At 42.7% G+C, this 21,104-nt stretch overlaps 1 protein-coding gene across 2 annotated transcripts in view; it reads left to right on the top strand.

Moving 5' to 3' along the window:
- Positions 1 to 19,796, top strand: part of RAB40C (RAB40C, member RAS oncogene family) — a 48,299-nt gene extending 28,503 nt beyond the window's left edge. For both annotated transcript variants that reach the window (XM_077449237.1, XM_077449238.1), the window contains exons 3-7: positions 9,609 to 9,669; positions 12,686 to 12,746; positions 14,544 to 14,621; positions 17,025 to 17,247; positions 19,154 to 19,796. In XM_077449237.1, the coding sequence (XP_077305363.1) occupies positions 9,609 to 9,669; positions 12,686 to 12,746; positions 14,544 to 14,621; positions 17,025 to 17,247; positions 19,154 to 19,449 (719 nt within the window). In that variant the 3' untranslated portion in view covers positions 19,450 to 19,796. The remainder of the gene's footprint in view (positions 1 to 9,608; positions 9,670 to 12,685; positions 12,747 to 14,543; positions 14,622 to 17,024; positions 17,248 to 19,153) is intronic.
- Positions 19,797 to 21,104: the final 1,308 nt, after the last annotated feature.

Below are 21,104 nucleotides of genomic sequence, written 5' to 3'. Positions count from 1 at the left end.
AGCGGGGGAAGGAGGAGGGGGGCCAAGGTTCCTGCTACCTTTGCCGTGGCAAAATTGGCCAGAAGTGCGAGCTTTTACCTGTCAAAATCGGGTACACCCTCCCTAAAAGGTACCAAATGTGACAGGAGGGGAGGAGGCGGCAAACAAGCAGAACTTCCCCTTTTGCTCCACTTTTAACCCTCCTATCTTTTATATCCAAGAAAGCTGCTTCTGTTTGATCTGTAACTGCTGTGTTGCTGCACATGTGATCAGTTATGACACCAGACATTTGATGGTTTGACAGTTTGGTTGAGGGAACAAGCGAATGTGAGTTGGAAATCCCAGCTTTCAAGGAATGTAACTGTTATATGAAACTGTTAAATCGATTTGGGTTTAGTTCTGCTTTATGATTTACTGCTGTTCAGGGTCTCTGGACTTCAGCAAAATGGCAGCCCCCAGCAAAAAAACAGAAGAAATGCTGGACACAATTTACAGCACACACTAATTTTGGTGGCATAAATATTAATGTAGAATTGTATGTTCCCTGCTAAAGAACATATTTATTTATTCTATTTTTTTTTTCTCAAGTTATGGGTAAAGTTCTACAGTCACAATTCCTTCAGGGTGCAGCAAAGTAAAATGCATGTACCTGGGACTGGGCTCCCAGGTGTTCTGTTCAGCGGCAGCTGATCAACTTGTACAACTGAATGAGGGGCTGGAAAGAGTTGGGGCAGTCTGGTTGTAAACATTTATCCACATGCCCAGCAGTCGACTGCAGATGTCCTTTCCTGAATGCAGACAGGTTGCAACCTTGGGAAGATCACTATCTCTGACAGCAGGTAACTGCTGGATGTGCGGAGAAATGTTTACAGCTGCAGACATCCCCAACTCTTTCCAGTCTGTCATTCCCTTGTACAGGTTGAGCAGCCACTGCTGATCAGAAGACCTGGAATCCCGGCTGCAGGTATACTTGCCTTTTTTTATCATCATACATGTCTAAAATTCTGTACATCATAGGGCAAAAGGTGTCCTCCTCTGCATTGATAGGGTTATGCTGCCACCTTCAGGTGTATGGACACTGGCAAAAAAAGGCACTGGCTTACCACTCCCTATTGGGCATGGCTTCAGTTTTCTTGCTAGTTTCTTAGGTTTTTTTTCAGGAAGAGAAAGCCATGGCTGTGGTGTACATTAATTATCAAAGAGGCAAAAGAAGTCGGGCAGCTCAGGAAGAAGTTCATCTCATCCGGTCTTTTGCAGAACTCCATTTTCTCATGCTGCCCGCTGTCGACATTTCAGAGGGGGCAATTGACAAGCAGATTTCCTCGGTTGCCAATAACTGCTTACGGAGGGAGTCGGCTCTTTTCAGAGGTGTTCGAAGAGCTCTGCCGACAGTGGGGAAACCCCAGATGTGGGTTTTCTGGCATCCTGGTTCAGTGAGAAACTGAACAAGTTTGTCTTCAGGATCCATTGATCCTCGAGTTCTCCCTAATATATGCCTTCCCGCTACTAAAGCTTCTACATCATCTGCTTTGCAGGATTTTAGTGGAAGGTGTTCTGGTGTTTTCTGATTGCCCTAGCCAGGCCCAGGAGAACTTCATACTCCCAACATTGTGACCCTTAGACCCATCCTAATCGGTTCGACTTGCTGACGCATGGTCCGGTCTTCCATCCTTTACAATCACAGGTTTAATGGCATGGCTATTGCAGCCAGATCCTAAGGGACTGGGCCTCGGGTGTCTGATTCAGTCATTCCTACCTTGCGGGAGGCGACTTCTAGGAAGATTTACAGAAAGACCTGGAAGTCTTATTTTGCCTGGTGTGCAGCTCAGGTATGTTGTTGGCAATATCCTGTCACTTTTTTCGATCTGGTGTTAATTTGAAACTGGCTTTAAGTACAAGCAAAAGTCAAAATGCATATAAACAATTAGGATAGCTGCACTAACCAGTATCTTGTGCAAACCATCATAAATTATCGGTCCAATGTATTCAAAAAGTCCAAAATAAGGTGCAAATTAGTTTAACTTGAAGTGCTGAAAATCATTCGATGAAAAAGTGACTGTACTCTGTGCTGAAGATAAAGTGATATCCCTCCTGTCACCACTCGCGTGCCCTCCCAGGACCGCAATCAATGCAAGTGGTCGATCCCCTGAGCATACACTGAGTTGGCTCAAACTGCGCTTAATGTCTCCTGATCGGCCTCTTGTAATGTTTCATCATCCACACCACTGGTACGCTTATTAAACATAAGGAAGAGACCAAAGACCTTTCATAGCGTAATGCTGTTTATTAAAACTTCTTTCCTAAACCATAAAATTGTACACTCGCATAGACTAGTGCCCCACCTGGCACTCAAAATTATCAGCTGTCAGTGTTAGGAATACCGTAGGTTCCGATCCCTGCTGGAGCCAATGTGCGTTCCACCAAGCGGAAACGACATAATGCTGTGCATCCTCCCCTGCACGTTTTGTCACCAGGAGCCATGGCCATCTGCGTCTCTTCCGCAATTTATATAGAGCGGCCAGCTTCTTAATTGGGCAGCAAAAATTTTTTTAAAAATATAAAATTCATTCAATCAACAAATCAACATTGTACTGATAATTTATGATGGTTTGCACAAGATACTGGTTAACGCAGCTATCCTAATGATTTCTATGTTTATTTTGTGGTTGCACAATATAAATAGCAGCGGCTTACTTATTTTGTTGACTTGAAAACGTGGATTGAAAAACTATATACTGTATGTGTGTTTTTTTTTTATTTTTTTTATTATTTTGACCTTGGTTCCCCCCCACACAGAGACTGGTTGCTTCACACTTGTTTGTGTGTGGTCCTTTTGTGCGTGGCGTAACATGCATTTTCCCACTAGTTAAATTGATTGATTGATTTGAAAAGCTTAATTTTTTTTATTTTTTAGTTAAAATAACAAACATGTTATATTTACCTGTTCTGTGCAAGACGGACCCAAAACTCTTCTTCGCGGGTCCCCTGCTGTCACTCTGGGTTCCTCCTCTTCTCCATGCACCTCCATAGGAAGCCACTCGCCGCTCTTCCTTGTGGTTTATATTGTTAGAAGCACCTTTTCCCTCCCCTCTTCATTTATTAATCACGTACTCGACTTGCCTCAGGACACTTGTACAGTATGTCTGCAGCCCCCTTTGGGAATGTTCACAGCTGCTTAATACCCAGATTTAGTAACTGTCAGTGTGCACAGATAAGAGACACGTCTGACATACTAGAGAGAAAAAAAGCATGGGAGGGGAAGTGTGTATTCGTGGTTTACAGACCACAAACAACAAATATTGGTGGGAACCTGTCTAGTTTGGTAGACTCCTAACTGAAGATAATTTGTGCCCCCCCCCCCCCCCCCCTCCAAAAAGGGACAAATCTAGCAGAGATGGTAGAAATAGACATTTTCTTCCTATAGCTGCAGATTAGCATGCATAGATTCATTCATGTACATAATATAATTGGGTACTGACATTTTATAGGTAAAGTTGATCCAGGGAAAATCCGATTTGCCTCTCGGGAGATCAGGAAGGAATTTTTTTTTTTCTGGGGTTTTTCATCTTCCTCTGGATCAACTGTGGTTGAAGGATTAATTTTTTTTTTTTTTTTTTTAAACCTGACCATCTATGTATGTAGATATTGCTGATGGGTAATGGTTTAATCTTTGCGATGCTGCCGCAGAGAAGGTTTAATCAGCCCGGAGTATCATCTTTCCCAGGATTGTCGGATTGTATTACAGCACACAGGGGGTCCATAGGGAAAGCCATTTGCGGGATTAGAAATACTGGATCGGCCCCTAATGGCTTTGGGGAATTGGCTGAGCGAGCGCTGGATGCATTATTCCATCTTATTACAGGGATGTTCTTGTATGGGGAACACATCTATCTGGCTGTTAAAATATCATTTCTACATTGTTAGCATATCGATTTGGACAGAACTAGAAAGAAATGGTGTATTTGAACACATTCACAACCGCAGCACTTGTCTGTGGTTACAACAGATACATGCAGGATTTATCTACATCCAAAATATGTTACTGTTTAAAAAGAAAAATTTTCAGAATGCGCTGCTTTCAGGATTGATGTGGCAAGCTTTGTATTGAGGCTTTTAGGTGGGCAGATGGAACATGGTTCTAGGTTTTGAATTTGAGATTATTCTGAAAATATTGAGTTCCTTCAGAGGTTCTTCTGACCTCCTTCTAAGCTGTTTTAAAGCTGCTTTTGCATTCCAGTTCAGTTTTATGGAAATAAGCAGTTTTTATGCATAAAAGAGCTGGTGGTAAAAATCCAGTTGGAATCATTCCAAGAGCTATTTTGTCTAAATTGGTGCCTCGTATCAAAAATCTTGTTGCAACCATGAAAATGTGAAATAATGATAAAAAGGTAATTGTTCGACATGCTAAATGGGCTTTAAAACCCAACTCCAGACAACAAAAAGTTTTTCCCCATGCAGTGGGGCTGGGCCATTTTTTGTCTAGGGCAGTGGCCCTTCACTTGCCTTTAACCTGGCCCTTTTGGCTCCAACCCTTCCCAGCGAAGCCAGGCTCGGTGCTCCAACCCTCCCCAGCGAAGCCAGGCTCGGTGCTCCAACCCTCCCCAGCGAAGCCAGGCGCGGTGCTCCAACCCTCCCCAGCGAAGCCAGGCGCGGTGCTCCAACCCTCCCCAGCGAAGCCAGGCGCGGTGCTCCAACCCTCCCCAGCGAAGCCAGGCGCGGTGCTCCAACCCTCCCCAGCGAAGCCAGGCGCGGTGCTCCAACCCTCCCCAGCGAAGCCAGGCGCGGTGCTCCAACCCTCCCCAGCGAAGCCAGGCAAGGGGCATGGTTTACTCCCACTGGCCCCTCTAAGGTTTGAAGGACAATAACCTTGCTCTTTTGTAAAAGTTTTTTTAGAGACCTGGTCTAGGGGTTTAGAGAACACAAGACCAGTGCCTGTGACTCCTACAGCCCCAACTAACTTCCACACTACCCCTGTCTTGTGCGGTGGACTGTTCCAAACGTCTTTGTGCCCATAGCCCTGCTGTGGAAGTAAGGCTGTTGGGAACAGTCCACTGCTTGATCATGGGGGAGTGCCGTTTGGTGGTGGAGCTGAGGAGGATTGGGTGAGTATACAGCTTTCTCTTGTCTCCACCAAAAAACAAACAGTTGACCTACGCAAAGAGTAAAGTTTCTTTAAAAAATACTGTAAATTAGGATTTTAAAACCATATTAAACCCAACGCCAAAAATGTGTTCTTTTGCAGCTTACAAATTCTTAGATATGATGGCTGAATTTATTTTATTTTATTTTTTCTTATCGCTTTTTTTTCTTTTTTCTTCTCTTTATTTTCACCTGGTGATCCTGCCAGTGAGTCTGTTTTCCAACTCACTTTAACAAATCAAGCTGTCTAGATATAGTAGCAGTTAGAGGGATGAGAAAAACCACATAACACTGACAGGGGTGCTTACAATAAGAAGCTTTTATTTATTTTTTAATAAAACCTTTTATCCCAAAAGAAAAGAAAAAAACTGTTATAACTGCTGGAGTTCAGCTTCAGTTAGTCAAGTCCATATAATCTGCTAGTCTACTCTCTTCCCAGACTGCTGCTGAACCTAAAGTGTCTGCATTACTATATCCAGAATGCAGAACCCCTAAGGCAGGCAGCGTGCTACTGGCCAGATCACCAGATGAAATATGGAAGGAAAAAAGACTTATAAATAAATAAAAAATGCAGAATTGCAGACCCCAAATTTGTGTGTGTGTGTGTAATATAAATATATATTATGTGTGTGTATATTATAATTTTTTTTGATGTTTAAATACAGCTTTAAGTTTTTTAGCTTTGTATATGTGCAGATAGATGGATCAGGTACCATGTACAGGGTGGGCAGCTCCTCATCAATCGATTTGTGTTGTGGATCTCGGTGTATCTGCTCCGCAGCGCTCTGAAACTGTTTGTACTCTTTAAATAATTGATGATAACCATAATGTAAGGAAGCCAGCCGTGCGTGTACAGCGGGAAACAGGAAAGCTCGCCATTTATTAATAGCAGGAAAGTGTTTTGTCTTTCAAGAGCCCTTCATCAAGTTTTCACCCGTCTATAATGTAAATAGAATGAAATCCGCTTGGTAATCCTGACGATAAGCTGGAGGCGGAATGACAATGCTCTGCTGTCCTTACAAGAATGTGAGGGAATAGGGCTGATTAGAACAACTTTGGATAAAGTAACTTGGTTAAGTCTTCTGTTATTTAACATGAATTACAGAAATCTTGGTAACCCTGACCCATTATTCCTGTTAGGTTAGGGAAACAACAATGTAAATTCAGCAATTGTTGGCAACTGTTGTTTTACCACTCTGAATTGTCATTTTGTAAGTATTTGACTCTCCACTCTGATTCCCATTTACACTAGGAACTGCATGTGAGAATCGCACAGGATCACATTGCATGTTCCTATGTGATTCACATGCAGTTCTGTGCAGTGTGACTTCAGCCTATTCATTTTGATTGGGGTGAAGCCGCACCAAAGTAGGGCATTCACTACTTTTGGAAATGCACTGCAAGCGGATTGCATGGTACATTTGTACCGTACAATCCAGTGTGGCCAAACACAGAGTTTGACCTGCGTTTGGGGTGTCATTAATGTCACACTGACACCCGCGGCAGATCACAAGGCCAGCGCAATTTGAATGCAGGGTGGGAAAGCGAGTTTCCCGCACAGCATTCTAGTGTGAATGGTCCCTTGGAGCCTAATTAAATTGTCATTTTAAACTGGCTAAATACATTCCAAGCACATCAAAACAGAAGGGTGTGAAAAGTCTTACATTTTTGTTTTTCTTTATAAAATCCACCACAGCCTGAGTAGAAAAGCCCATCCCCTGCCAGAATTCTGTAAAGAATGACTGTTGCACTTTGTGGTCTCTTTGTAGAGATCTGATGCGCCCTCTGCTGGGCTAGAGCCAGAGGTCTCCAGTCAGCAGAGATCATGAACTTTGATCACAGAGCTATTAATATGACTCCGTAGGGGGTGTGAGTTTTGATGATTGCATATCTATTAGTGTGACTCAGTAGGGGCGTGTCGGACCTCTGCAGTAAGCTCACTGCTTCCCCAAAGAGCGCAAGGGTCCCATTCTGCATCTGCTGGCAGTGGACAGGCTTTTCTACTCAAGCTGTGGCATTTAGCACCCTTTGTTTTGATTAACGTCTTAGCTGATTTAAACGAATACAACTAAATGCAAACTCTTTTTTTTTTTTATTTCTTTTTTTTTAGACAGAGTGGAGATGGAATAGAACCCTTGTCAGTATTTATTGCTGTCTGTGCCGCCATTAGGAAGATTCATCCCCTCTATTTGTCCTGTTTTACCATTTTATCATTGAAAGTAAAAGAAAATGCCATGTTTTGGCATGTCCCCAGAAAAAGAATAGGAGGGGGAAATCTTCCAATGGGGACACTAGTTCTGGTGACCTGGAATTCCCTTAATTTGCAGAGATTTCCCTTTCACTTCCTGTTTTGGCTCTGGGACAGGAAGTGAAGGGAATTGCCCCAATGGGACACAGATGGCAAAAAAAAATAAAACTGACATTTACTCTATTCAGAATGGGGGGGGGGGGGGAGATAAAGTTTTGCCTATAGTTCTACTTGAGCATTCCCAGTCCTTACAGCAACCTCTGGCACTTGCCCCTCCAAGCACATGCACACCTGGGATCCATAATCAAAGTTTACAAAGTCCAAAGACTGCTCCATGCAACACTCTCCAGTGAGGAAGAAAAGGATTCCTCTACAGACCAGTGTCCATAGGTGATCCATCCAGCAGATGCCCCTCAATTTAGATCTCCTTCAGAACCACGGCCAAGCACATGCTAAGGCCCAAACAGCAGCTCCTCAGTACACACACTGGCTGCATCCCAGGGGCAGCAGCCTCAGGACAAGAACTAGAACCCTCCTAGAAGAGGAAGAACACTCTGAAAAGACCTCCCAAATATTTATTGATGCCCCAGCCACCTTATGAATACCCCAGGATTGGCTGGGGCATGATAAATATAAAAAGCTGAAGCTCTAATCCTCCCTGCCCTGTATTCTGGAAGCTTCTTCCTGAAGCAGGTAAGGAGAATTCAAATACCCAGCTTAGGAAGGCCTGACCAGGAACAGTAGATCACTGCTCTACTGGCTACAGTGAGGCCAAAAACTGGATTTAGCCTAACGACCCAACTAAAGGATGGTGCTACACATTATTGGTAACTTCAAATGAATAGACCCCTTTCACACTGGGGCGACGTTGGCAGTAAAACGTTGCTATTCGGCCACTAGCTGGGTGATTTTACCCCCACCCCCCGCTAGCAGCTGAGAAACCGTTAAAACAACTGCAATGCGCTGCTGCAGCAGTGCTATGCCGGCGGTATAGCCATGCTGCCCCATTGATTTCAATGGGCAGGAGCAGTGTATACACCGCTCCAAAGATGCTGCTACCAGGACTGTTTTTTTTATTTATTTTTTATTTTATTTTTTTTACCGTACCACCGCTCCAGTGTGTCGGGGCTTTACCACTGGAGAGACAGCAGCGGCTCTTTCAGGGCGCTTTGCAGGTGCTATTTTTAGCGCTGCAGTGCCTGCAAAGTGCCCCAGTGTGAAAGGGGTCTTAAAGCATAGGTAATTAAGAATTAGCAGAGTTTTATGAGAACTCCAAATTATAAGTAAGGCGAGCACTTGCATGCCTTTGCCCTGTCACCAACCTTTTTAAACTAGTTTGTGTCGTCATATCCAACCAGAATTCTCACCATCCCCACCCCTATGATCCTACCCCTGGGTTAATATGGTACAGAGCCGCCTCTTGCATGTGTGATTTCTACTTTGGAATAGGGTGTGGCTACAAAAAAACTCAAAAGAAAAAACCTGCTAGACAAAAGCATAATGACCTGCATCAGAGCCAGCACACCGCTGACAGGGCCGACATGTTTCCTGGAGTTACTTCCAGGTTTGCGGACACCAGCGCTATGATTGGCCGGAGCCGCGGTTACATCACCCCTGTGCATGGGAGCCGCCTGTCATGTCACGGCCCTGAAGAAATGGCACAAGCAGGCCCTCTTTCAGTGTGCATGCACTGATGATGTCGGTGACAAAGTATACAGTAAATGCCTCCTAAACTGTGCAAGTTTAAGAGATATTTACAGTACCTACCAGTAAGCCTTATTATAGGCTTACCTATAGGTGCAAATAAAGAGGAAGACTTTACTTCCTCTTTAATATAAAGTTGGAATTACACTGGCTGAACTGAAAAATTATTTGAGGGATGTAGCATAATGTAATTAAAGTGTCTCTCACGTCTTTTGTGTGATTTACATTCCTTCATCCTCTTATTAAGGAAACCCACTCTTGCTACAGTTGCTTGGCATGTTAGCGTGACCTTTGTGATATAATTGCCTCCAAAGCTGTATTGGCAGCACTTGGGCTGCAGTATCACATTTCACCTACTGGTGGCACTGCGGACTAACTGTGAAAGCATCACTTGATCCCATTGAAACTATAGATATCAAAAGTACCCATCTGCATCAATCACAGCTTATCTAGATGTATAATGTTGGTGGCACATACTGATCTGACTGGAATGTACCATATATTATTTGCCCCAATAATTTTTATTTATTTATTTTAGGTATTGACTACAAAACCACTACTATCCTGCTGGATGGCCGACGGGTCAAGCTTGAGCTCTGGTAAGTCAGATGCTGGGAGAGGCCTAGTCTGGGTTACACCATAGGATTTCAATTACTTAACCAAAGCAGCCAAAAAAAACCTTGATGGGTTTTTATGTCAGAAGGATGATAGTTGGGTTACAAGAGGCAACACCTATTGAGGTGTAATCTATCTGGATTGCTGAGAATATGAAGCTGTTGGGAACAAGTTTATAGCCACACAAAGTGTTTTTTTTTTTCTAGAAAATTACTCAGAACCCCCAAACATTATATATATATATATATATATATATATATATATATATATATATATATATATATATATATATGTATATATGTATGTATGTATGTATGTATGTGTGTGTGTATATGTGTATATGTATATATATATATATATATATATATATATATATATATATATATATGTATATGTGTGTATGTATGTATATGTGTGTGTGTGTGTGTATATGTATATGTGTGTGTGTGTGTATATATGTATGTATGTGTGGAGTTTGCGCTGATCATATTCCCTATACCAGGGAAACGCATACACTTTATGCATCTAATCGTGCGTTAATGCTAGGTATGTTTAGCTTTTGAGTGTTAAATAATTTCAATGGCCAGAATAAATTTTAATTCTGGCAAATTAAATGAAATGACTCCCAAGCTCTTGATGTGCCTAAACATGTTTATACACGTCAAGCGTGTTTTTTTTTTTCTTCTTTTTTCTGCCAGGAGGGTATCTAGGAAAGATGGTCAAAACATCCAGTGTGATTGAGGCCTTTGTGGGGTGAAGATCTCACTGCTGGGGTCACAAACCGTAAAAACCCAACAACTGTTGAGACTTGCGTATAGGGCAAGGATATGCAATTAGCGGACCTCCAGCTGTTGCAAAACTACAAGCCCCATCATGCCTCTGCCTCTGGGTGTCATGCTTGTGGCTGTCAGAGTCTTGCTATGCCTCATGGGAGTTGTAGTTCTGCAACAGCTGGAGGTCCGCTAATTGCATATCCCTGGTATAGGGAATATGATCAGCGCAAACTCCAAATTTTATATATATATATATATATATATATATATATATATATATATATATATATATTATACACACAATTGGTAATAAACAAAAAAAATACTTTTGCCAACAACTAAAAGCAAAGGACTGCTGCTAACACCCTTTTGCATGTATTCACCATAAATACAAGTGCAGCGCAATCACATTAAATCATATAAAATGTGTGAGCAATAAAGAAAGCTAAATTAAACAACCACAGGGCTCATCCAGCCCTTTGGATATTGTCTAATTTCTCAAATGAAAACTCCACTTCTTGTGCAAACTCAAAGTGAGAAATAAAAAAAAACTGCCATGTGTTCGGTGCCAATCACCTTCTGATAAAATGCCTGCTCACCTCCAGTCTTGGACCTCACTACAGAGTCAACACGACCTTAAATGACTGACTTTAGATAGTATGATATTTCGGAGACTTCTCCAAATGGCATCTCTAAATTAATTATTCCACTTCTTGGATCTTTCTCAAACGTGTATCATGTCATAAAATGGAAATGGAGAAACCATAGTGCTCTCTGCTTAAAATAATTTAGCTAAAGTAGAATAAAAACAATCACAAAAGTGATTGAAATACAGGCAAAACGGTCAGCTCACCATGCTGAAACCAATACAGGGAGTCCCAGAGTTATGATCATCCGACTTGCGAACGACTCCTATTCTCCTATTTACGAACGGCAGATGGCGCCAGCGGGCACATCAGAAAACGACATTGGGGAAAACATTGGAAACGCCGTTCTGCACATGCGTGTCCGGATTACGAACAAATCCAACTTCAGAACAAACAGGCGGTCCCTAACCTGTTTGTAACTTGGGGACTGCCTGTACTATGTAGTAACATCACAGGAAACCGCTCCTTCCACCTGTACGCGTTACGCTCACTGGCAGCCTTCTTCGGCAGGTCCTTTTTAATCTGATCGCGCTGCACTTATATTGGCACTTTAAGCAGATGAAACTTTGTTCTCACTCCAGGCACCGATGTGGGAAATTCTTTCCACACCTTTTTATCTACAGAATATGCTCCTATTTAGTCTAGGGAGCTGTAATGGAGATGACTGTCTACCAGATTATTTATCAGCAAGGTTTATCTCTTCTCCTTTAAGCCTGGTACACACTACAGTTTATTTATTTTTTTCTCATGCAACCCGCAACTGTCATCTCTGGTCAGGAGCTGCTGTACTAACCATGCAAGTTTAGTCCAGTGATATCCCCCGCTGAGCTGTTCCGACAGGGGGGTGGGCCCCCACCAGAACACTCTGATCAGAGCTCTCTGCCATTGGCTGAAAGCGCTGGTCGGGAGTCAGTTGGCTGCTGCTGTTCCAGCATGTAGGACCGGCTTCTGTTGGCCAGATCAACATACACTGCCTGTGTGTATGGTGCTTTACTAGCAACAAGATGCCCCCAATCTCTTCTGCTGCATTGTAGATAGTCCTAGACATTGTTCTTCCTCGTTAGTTGGGTTTAATTGCAAACTAAAGTGATGTGCAATCAATACACTGCATGGTGACTGAGAATGTGTAAGTGTACATGTATTAAATGGCATCTTGCAGCTATGATGGAGTAAAATTTTATACTTTGATATTAATAGTTTAATCTTTTTATATTTGGGTTTGTGTGTGTGTGTTTTTTGTGATTTATTTATTTATTTTCTGTGCTTGAGATCCTCATAACCTGATGTGTGAAAAGCAACTGCAGCCTCCTGTTCACACTTTTGGCTTAACTCCTCACCCTCTGGCCTTTCCTATTGGCCAATAAGGGTTGTCTCATATTTGATGCCCAACAGATAGATGCACAGGCTAGACCAGGAGCCTGACCATAAAGCTGCAGTTGCTATCTGACACAGGTTTTTACAAGAGAAAACAGCATTTGCGGATAGAGTTCCATTTTAAATTGCTACCAGCTAAGGTTTATAATAATTATTTTTTTTTTTCTTCATCTGACCTCATTTTTATTTTTGTTTTGCCTTAACAGGGACACCTCTGGCCAAGGCAGGTTTTGCACAATCTTTAGGTCTTATTCAAGAGGAGCTCAGGTAAGATCAAGTAAAAAAACATTTCACTATTTTATAAGTGTCACACAGAGCTCCAGGAAAAGGTGCAAGTACTCTGCTACAAATCGTGTGTTTATACTGGTGGTGTTTAGTTTGAATCCTGTTGTTTTTCTAGAGTGTTTTTCATACATTAAGTATTTTTTTTTTCTGAATGCATAATTGTATTTGTGCTTAAGAGAAGTATGGGAATGTTTTTTTTTTTTTTTTTATTGTTTTGTTTTTTTGGAATCCTACTTACCTAGGTGGATGCAGCATCAGTCCCCTGCTGGCTCAAAGTCGGAGAACCGCTCAATTCTCAGTTTCCTGAGCAGAGAGCTGGTCACTGGCTCTCTGCTCTACAGTGACCCAACCCACCCTCCATGGCTCAATGGAGCACTGGGCTGTGGAGGGGGCAGGAGGTTCCGGCTCAGGCTCGCTGAGAGGCTGAGCCAGATGGCGGTCCAGACATGTGGGCGCATCCTGAGCGTATGTTCACGTTCTTTCCCGAGCCTGAATCGGCTCTTTGACGTCAACCAACAGCTACTCACTGTCTGCTGAAAATGGTTTACAGGAGTGCAGAATGAACTGTGATTCACATGCAAAGTACAGCCAAATAAGCTTTGCCTGTACTTCTCCTTTTTAAACCATCCATACTAGGCAACCCCCTTACATGCATGATGTGCTTTAACAAATCTCAGGATCACTTAGATTCTATTGAAAGATATATGTTGGCTGCCATTGCTCACCATCAAAATGTCTAGTTGCCCGAATCGTTTTGTCACCAACCTAGAACATGCATAGCAAGTTCATTTTAAAGTAACTTCAGAAATCCATTTGAGGATATTTGCTCCATGTTGGTGATTTAGAAAGTATGGAAGCCTACTGGTTGAGCTTGATGGCCAGGCAGCTAGCATTTCTATCCTCCACTGAGGGACACAGTTGTATTGATCAGCAAGGTTTATACTGCCACCTACAGGAGAAATGGTCACTTATCTAGGCACATAGAAACTGAAAGCCAGCCCCTGGGCGCTATAACCCCTCATACCTGCCCAGTTTCACTTGCTGTTTCTAGGAGAAGGCTGATGCTGCTGTGGTGTAATTAAACCTGAACAGAAAGAGGTCAGAGTAAACACTGAGTTGGAGGACAAACATACATGCGTCCTAGCAGGGGCAATTAAAGTAACTGTTATAAGAAAACTATAGAGGCTGCCATTGCTTACCTTCATCACTTTGCGTTTCTGGCTTGTTACTCCTTAGATTTGTAAATGTTAAAGAACTATTAATTGTAAAACAGCGCCTTCCTTTCACATATACTGGCAAATGTTTATTGAACTGTTACAAGATTTGTATACATTGAGGTTGGATTACTAAAGGCAAATATACTATGCACCGCAATTGCAGTTATTCTAGATTTGTGGGAAAGCTCTGCTGATTTCTTTATTTTCCTTGCATGCGATTGAGTATTCTTTGTAAACTGAAACTTTACCTCATTTACTAAGCTCTGGAGCAACTGCACTTGCAGTGCACAGTGTATTTGTCTTTGGTAAATCAACCCCATGGTCTTTGTATTGAAATGTGCTATGCATCTTTCAGTTGCTGTATCACCATGCCAGCGAAGTTTACTGCCTGTAGCAACAACCAGGTATGGGTAGGAAAATCTTGCCCCACAAGATCGCAGTTGGAGGATTAGTTATATTTTACATGTGTTCTGTAAATATGCTCAGAAATGCTGTTGTGTCTGAGACTGTTTATTAAAGTATGCCATGTATTTAACTTTTTTTTTTTATATATATTTTCCAGGGCATCCTCCTCGTTTATGACATCACCAATCGGTGGTCCTTTGATGGAATTGACCGATGGATCAAAGAGATAGATGAGGTAACCTGCCTTAGAAATGCAAGTAATTGGGTAACAGTGACACTTATTCTAGAAGAGGAGTTGAGTGGTGCTTGTAATGGCTGCTCAGTACCATAAATTTCCCCCTGAAAATTTCTCTCCTCAATGCTTGTTATAAGAAGAACCTGTCTATTTGCGCATGCAGGGTAAAGTTACAGTGCCTCTGCAAAGTCTTTACTTTCCTATGCTCTCCTTACTAGCACTCCCTTCTTTGCATTGAACACTGAAACTGGTAAAGGTGACCTGAAGGGGGAGCAGTGGCATCCCTCCCCTGGTTAGGTGGCGGTGCTCAAGCTTGGCAGTTGGCTGCTGGACTCGAGCACTCACCAGGAGGAGGTCATGTGCTTCTCCATACATTGACAGGTTGGGTGTTGGGAATGACTGTATAGGAGGGAGTGGTGAAAGATTGCTGTTAAGGCGAGTATAAGGGGGATTTTGGGAGGTTCTTTTGCAGAGATTTTATTATCTTGCCCTGCATGTGCAAGGTAACAGTGTTTCTTTTAATGGCATGAATTTTATCTTCTCATTGCTGCAAGACCTCTTTCATACTGGGGCGTTTTACAGACGCTACAGCGCAAAAGATAGCGCCTGTATAGAGCCGCTCCTGTCTCTCCAGTGTTAAAGCCCGAGTGCGGGTCGTTTTAACTCCTTTTTTTGGCCGCTAGCGGTGGTTAAAACTGCCCCGCTAGTGGCGGAAAACTCCTGCAAAAGCCGGTAAAGCGCTGCTAAAAATACCGCTGACGCCCCTTTACCGCCGCCGCCCCAGTTTGAAAGGGGCCTTAAAGTGAACTTTAATTAAATATAAGAATGGAACTTAACATTCATGACTCCAAGTAAAGTTTACATCTACAATGGGCATGCCACCCAATCCCAGTGCAGTTTCACTAAAACGACCACCATTCTAGAGCACGGTGGCCTGAGATTATCTACACATTGTCCATGTAGGTTATCTTGGGCTACAATTCCAGTCTGAATCAGTATGGTGGCAATACTGATGAACCCTTGATGATCAACGTATTGAGCATAAAAATCCAGGATCTTCAGTGGTCTACTTTTTTTTTTTTTTTTTTTTTTTTTTTTTTTGTACTACTCCTTGTTTTATTACTACACAGGATAAAGAGGGGAAAAATTGCTGTAAAAACAGTATGTGTCCTTCTGTATATCCTGTAACACAGAGGTGCCCAACCAGTGGCCTGGGCGCCACATGTGGCCCGCGGAGCACTCTGATGTGACATCCTGCTCTGGGATTGCTGGTTGGCAAGTCCAGATCGCAGATTCCCGACTAGCCTTCCCAGATATATACATAGGCATAGGCATTTCTGCTCTGCAGTGGTTACTGGGCTGCTTTCAAACTGATCCATCTGCAATGCACGCTACACCAGCAGGGTATAATATAAGTCTATGGCAAAGTGCAGCTAACCTGCAGGAAAGCCACAGGGAGACCGCAGCACATTAGTGTGAAATCAGCCTTGGGCCCCTTTCACACAATCCTGTCCGACCCAATCAGACCCTCCATTCACCTCTATAGAGCTGCAGATGTAAACAGACTTGTGTTCATTTACACCTGCCTACCTCAAATCTGATCCGCTAAAAAGAAAAACAGAAGGGGATCCGTCCCTTTCCGTGTGATCGGAGGGCCCATAGAGTAGAGCGTTCTGTGTCCGCACTGCAGATGCAGAGTGGACACGGACCTATCATGCACCCACTCCCCTCCATTGTGGCCCAGAACTAGTTACCAAGTGGCCCTCGCTCTTCAGAATGTCGGGCACCCCTGCTGTAACATAGTGAAGGAGTTTTGATATCCATAATCTTCTTGAAGTACTTGGACATTGTCAGCTACACAGTAGCATTGGCTAACATGCTAAAGGGTATCAAAAGATTGTATGCGCCAGCCTCACCGCTCTTGCATAGTGAAAATTGCATGTCACAAAGATTAGTAGATCCAGAATCATAGGAAGCTGAAGGTAAATGCAAATCTTCCTTTTTTCTTCAAAGCCAAAACTGTTTAATGTTTGGATAAAGTTGGAAAGTATTAGAACCCCTGTCCAGAATTTTTTTTTTTTTTTTTTTTTTTTCACTTCTTTTTTTTTTATTTTTTTTTTTTTTTTTTTTTTAGAGAGCTCTTCACTCGCTTTCTGTCACAGTGACAACAGTTTTACCAGACAGATGGTGAGTGAAAATCTGCATTAGATACAGACGGGAATAAAAGTTGATGGGGTTTGTAAAAGTGATTCCCTTCTGTGTTGCAATTAGAAATTTACCCTGGCTTCCTTTCTGATGTTTAGTTACTTGTAGTTCTTCCTTTTTTTAAGTTTCCAATTTTATAAATGATCTTTAAAAAAAACTTTTTTGCCTTTTTTTTTTTTTTTTTTTTTTTTTGTGCAGCATGCTCCAGGAGTCCCTCGTATCTTGGTGGGAAATAGGCTGCACTTGGCCTTCAAGCGGCAGGTGCCCACTGAACAGGCTCGGGCCTATGCCGAGAAGAATGGTATGACCTTTTTTGAGGTCAGCCCACTGTGCAACTTCAATGTGACAGAGTCCTTCACAGAACTGTCTCGAATAGTCCTCATGAGGCATGGAATGGAGAAGATATGGAGGCCAAACAGAGGTATGTGTCCTGTGTCAAAAGGGGAAGGTGACAGTGGGGTTGATTTACTAAAGGCAAATCCACTTTGCACTAAAAGTGCACTGCAAGTGTTCTTGGAAGTGCAGTCGCTGTAGATCTGAGGGGAAGCTCTGCTGATTTTATCATCCAATCCTGTGCAAGCTAAAATGCTGTTTTTTTTATTTTCCTTGCATGTCCCCCTCGGATTAATAGTGAGTGCACTTGTAGTGCAAAGTGGATTTGCCTTCAGTTAACAACCCCCAGTGTGTTAGAAATGTGAGCTACATAGAGTAAATGGAACACATCTTGTGTGTTTATGGATTAATGCTGGAAAAACACACAGTAGTATAAACTGAAAAATTACAGCTTATGGTTACAATTCTGCTAACCATCCAATAAATATTACAAACTTTCTTACTTGGGCCAGAAAAGGTGTTTTTTATTTTTTAATGGAAATTTCAATAGCGTGTCTTCGGTGAAAGACCTCTGTTTGCAAACATAATTCACAGGGCACGATGGTTCTGCTGTTGTAGACACATTTTGTATGAAGGCTTAGTGTCATTAAAGGCAAAACTTTTTTTTATTTGGATACTGTGTGGATGGATAAGAACTCCAGTCAGGTTTTTATTGCGGTCTGTGCTCCCATTAGAGAGATTCACCCTCTATTTGTCCTGTTTATCATTATCCTTAAAAAGTAAAGGAAAATCTCACATTTTGGTTTCCAATGATGACAGCCTGGGATTCCTATATTTTGTAGTAATTTCCTCTCACTTCCCGTTTTGGCTATTGTACAGGAAGCGACGAGAAGTGTCCTATGGGACACAGATTGCAAAAAAAACTGACAAGGGTTGTAAATCTCCCTTTATCTCCAGAAAAAAAAATGTTTTCCCTTTTTTTAAGCTAGGGTCACATCTGTGCGTTCCCACATGGTTCCCACTGCGGGCTCACACCAGTTCTGGCAGCCTCCACCACTGGCACAGAAAAACGAAGTGTTTGTGAGTGCCCTTTATCTGAATGGTAACCGCACGCAGTAGAAATTAACTTGCACTGGCAGTTCCCATGTGGGCTGTGATTTAAAAAATGAAGCACAGACCTTTTCCCTGCGTTTCAGGAGGCACGGCAGCCCATTCCAATGAATGGGCTGCTATGCCCATGCAAAACCTGGCTCGCAGAGCCGTATCAGTGTGAATTTAGCCTTAGTGACACGTTAAGGTTCCTGAAATTCTAACATTGTGTTTCCCTAAGTATAAGACATTTTACATGCAATGGCACTCAATATCTCCTTGTTTTGCATCTGTTTAATTAGATAAGTAGGAAGACCTTTATGGTTGCTAGTTTTCTTTTTTGTTCTTGGAATGTGATAATTCTAGTGACAACTCCCAGGTGCTGACAGAGCAAAAAAGGGAGCTGCCACTTCTGATGTTCTTTAGCAGAGGTCTTTCTCTGTTTGTAATGCTGATCCTTTGGCTTGGCGATTCATGAGTCACAGTTGTAGACAAGCATACAGATCTGTCTTCACTGGCTGCATGCCTATTCTGGGTCAATGCCTTCAAAAAGTATTGAAGCCAGAGACAACAAGGCAGCTAGAGGCAGTGCTAATTATTTTGTTTTGTAGTATAAACTGTAAAAGAAGGCTGCTGTCTACTATAGTGGTCATTTTGGAGAGAGCTATGTCTTGAGTAGACACCGGATCTCTGAGGGTAGCTACAGCTTCCTGGAGGCATCAGGATGAGGAACAGTGCAGAGACAGGATGCTACATTAGCTGCCGAAAGTCCAGAAATTAGAAATGGTCTAATACAAATTATGAGCATTTAATACAGGTGGCCAGTGACCTGGCTAATCTAAGGCGATTCACATTCTGAAGATGTTTCTGGAATCTTTCTAACGTTTTGTGTCTTTCTTCCCCAGTATTCAGCCTGCAAGATCTGTGCTGCCGATCTATTGTCTCATGCACACCTGTCCATCTCATCGATAAACTTCCTCTGCCAGTGGCTATTAAGAGCCACCTCAAATCCTTCTCCATGGCCAATGGAATGAATGCTGTGATGATGCATGGACGTTCCTACTCTGTGGCTGGTGGTGGAGGTGGGGCTGCCGGAAGCGGTGGAGGGAGCAAAGGCAACAGTCTAAAACGATCCAAATCTATTCGGCCACCTCAGAGTCCCCCTCAGAACTGCTCAAGAAGCAACTGCAAGATCTCTTAGCATGGAAATCTGGAATGTGCAGGGCTGAAAAAAAGTGCACCCAGCCGTTTGGCCGTGTGGAGAGGATGCTCTGTGAGAGCTGCACCTTGGACACCTGCGTGGGCATGGATGCCAGTCCGTGTTTGTGCCATTTTTATAATCTTCTGTCAAATGGAAGCCGGTGATCGTAGCGGAGAACGTCCATCTTGTACCTTTATTGGCTGACTTCCTGTCACCATACACCCAATCCTGATTCCTTCAAGGGTGTCACTGCATGATGGCTCTGACTCACTCCTACTACCCCTGGGGCAGTACTGTGCTAAGACAGCTCCCCTACCTCCTTATTTATAAATAAGTATATATATTAACGGACACCTCACTTTTTTTATAAATATAATGCCTGACTATACAACACTTCTGTATCATGCTGTAAATAATTAACATTCCTACCTTCCCTTATCAAAGGGACAAACATGGGGCTTCTGCTACTAACCACTGCATGGATTTCTATATTATTGCATCACACTGGGAGTTATTGACCAAACATGGAGGAAAAAGTGTCACCAAAAGCAACCAGTTAGGTGTAAGATTAAATTTTCTCTGATGGCAAAATGGTAGCTGGAATCTAGTTGCCATGAGCAACATTTATACATTCCTTCTCTGCAGTTTCTGTAAATCACCTTCCATGTAAACGGGCTAATTGTATTAGAAAAATATATAATGTACAAATTGAAGTGAACCAGAACGTTAGGTTTTTAGTTTTGGAATGAGTAGAACCTCTTTCGGGTTTTTATTGCTATCCATGGTGCAATTACAGCAATTTCACCTCGCTTACTGTCCAGTGAAGAATTGGTTTCACCAGATGTGAAGGGAACATCTCCAGCAGCAACACAGATTGAATAAAACAATTGAATCTTCTATTCATTGAAGGTCACAGCCAAATTGTTAGAAAATGCATTTTTCACAGTCAAGGTTCCTTCACCAAAGACTAGTCCACCAAATCTACAATTTTTTTTTTCTGGAGCTAAGCATACCTGGCAGACCAAGCCCTGAGAAGACAGCCAGTGAGCCAAAAAATAAGAGGTGGTGTCCTCCCACTTGTAGATGTTGAGGTGGGAGCATCCCTATCTGTGTCCCTGTTGAAGATTCTCTGTCAGTTGTTCAGACTGTTGTCACTCAGACAACAAGTGAGATGAAATTGCTCTAATAAAGGCCCAGCTAGTAGTAATAACTTGAGGGCTTCTAATCCTTCTCATAATTTTTTTGTTGCTTGCACTTTAAGGCCCCTTTCACATAAGAGGTGCAGTTGGGTCCGCGGCTGTCAATTTTTCAGCTCGACCCTCCATTTTTTCCTCTATGGCACACCGGATGAAAACAGACTTGTGTCCGTTTATACCTAGCTACCTGTGGGTCTGATCCGGCAAAAAAAACGGGGGTGGGGGTGTATCTGTTCCCCCTCATCAGATCAGAGGGCAGTCAGGTGGTCACTTTACATCCAGCTGCCTGTAGAGCAGAGTGGGCTGTGCCCATGTCCACTCTGCATAAGCAGGGAGGGCATGGACCTGTCATCTGGCTTCTCAGCAGGGGACCATCAGACGGATCCCCTACTGAGCAAAACCAGAGCCAACCTTTGTGAAAGGGGCCTAAATGATGTGTGCAGATATGGCTGGAAATGG

This window comes from Lithobates pipiens, unplaced genomic scaffold (assembly GCF_037356315.1).
Source record: "Lithobates pipiens isolate NorthernLeopardFrog02 unplaced genomic scaffold, aLitPip1_a1.2 Scaffold_22, whole genome shotgun sequence".
NCBI classification, from domain to species: domain Eukaryota; kingdom Metazoa; phylum Chordata; class Amphibia; order Anura; family Ranidae; genus Lithobates; species Lithobates pipiens.
The sequence above is the reverse complement of the archived record's forward strand: the minus strand, read 5'-3'. Positions and strand labels throughout refer to the sequence as shown.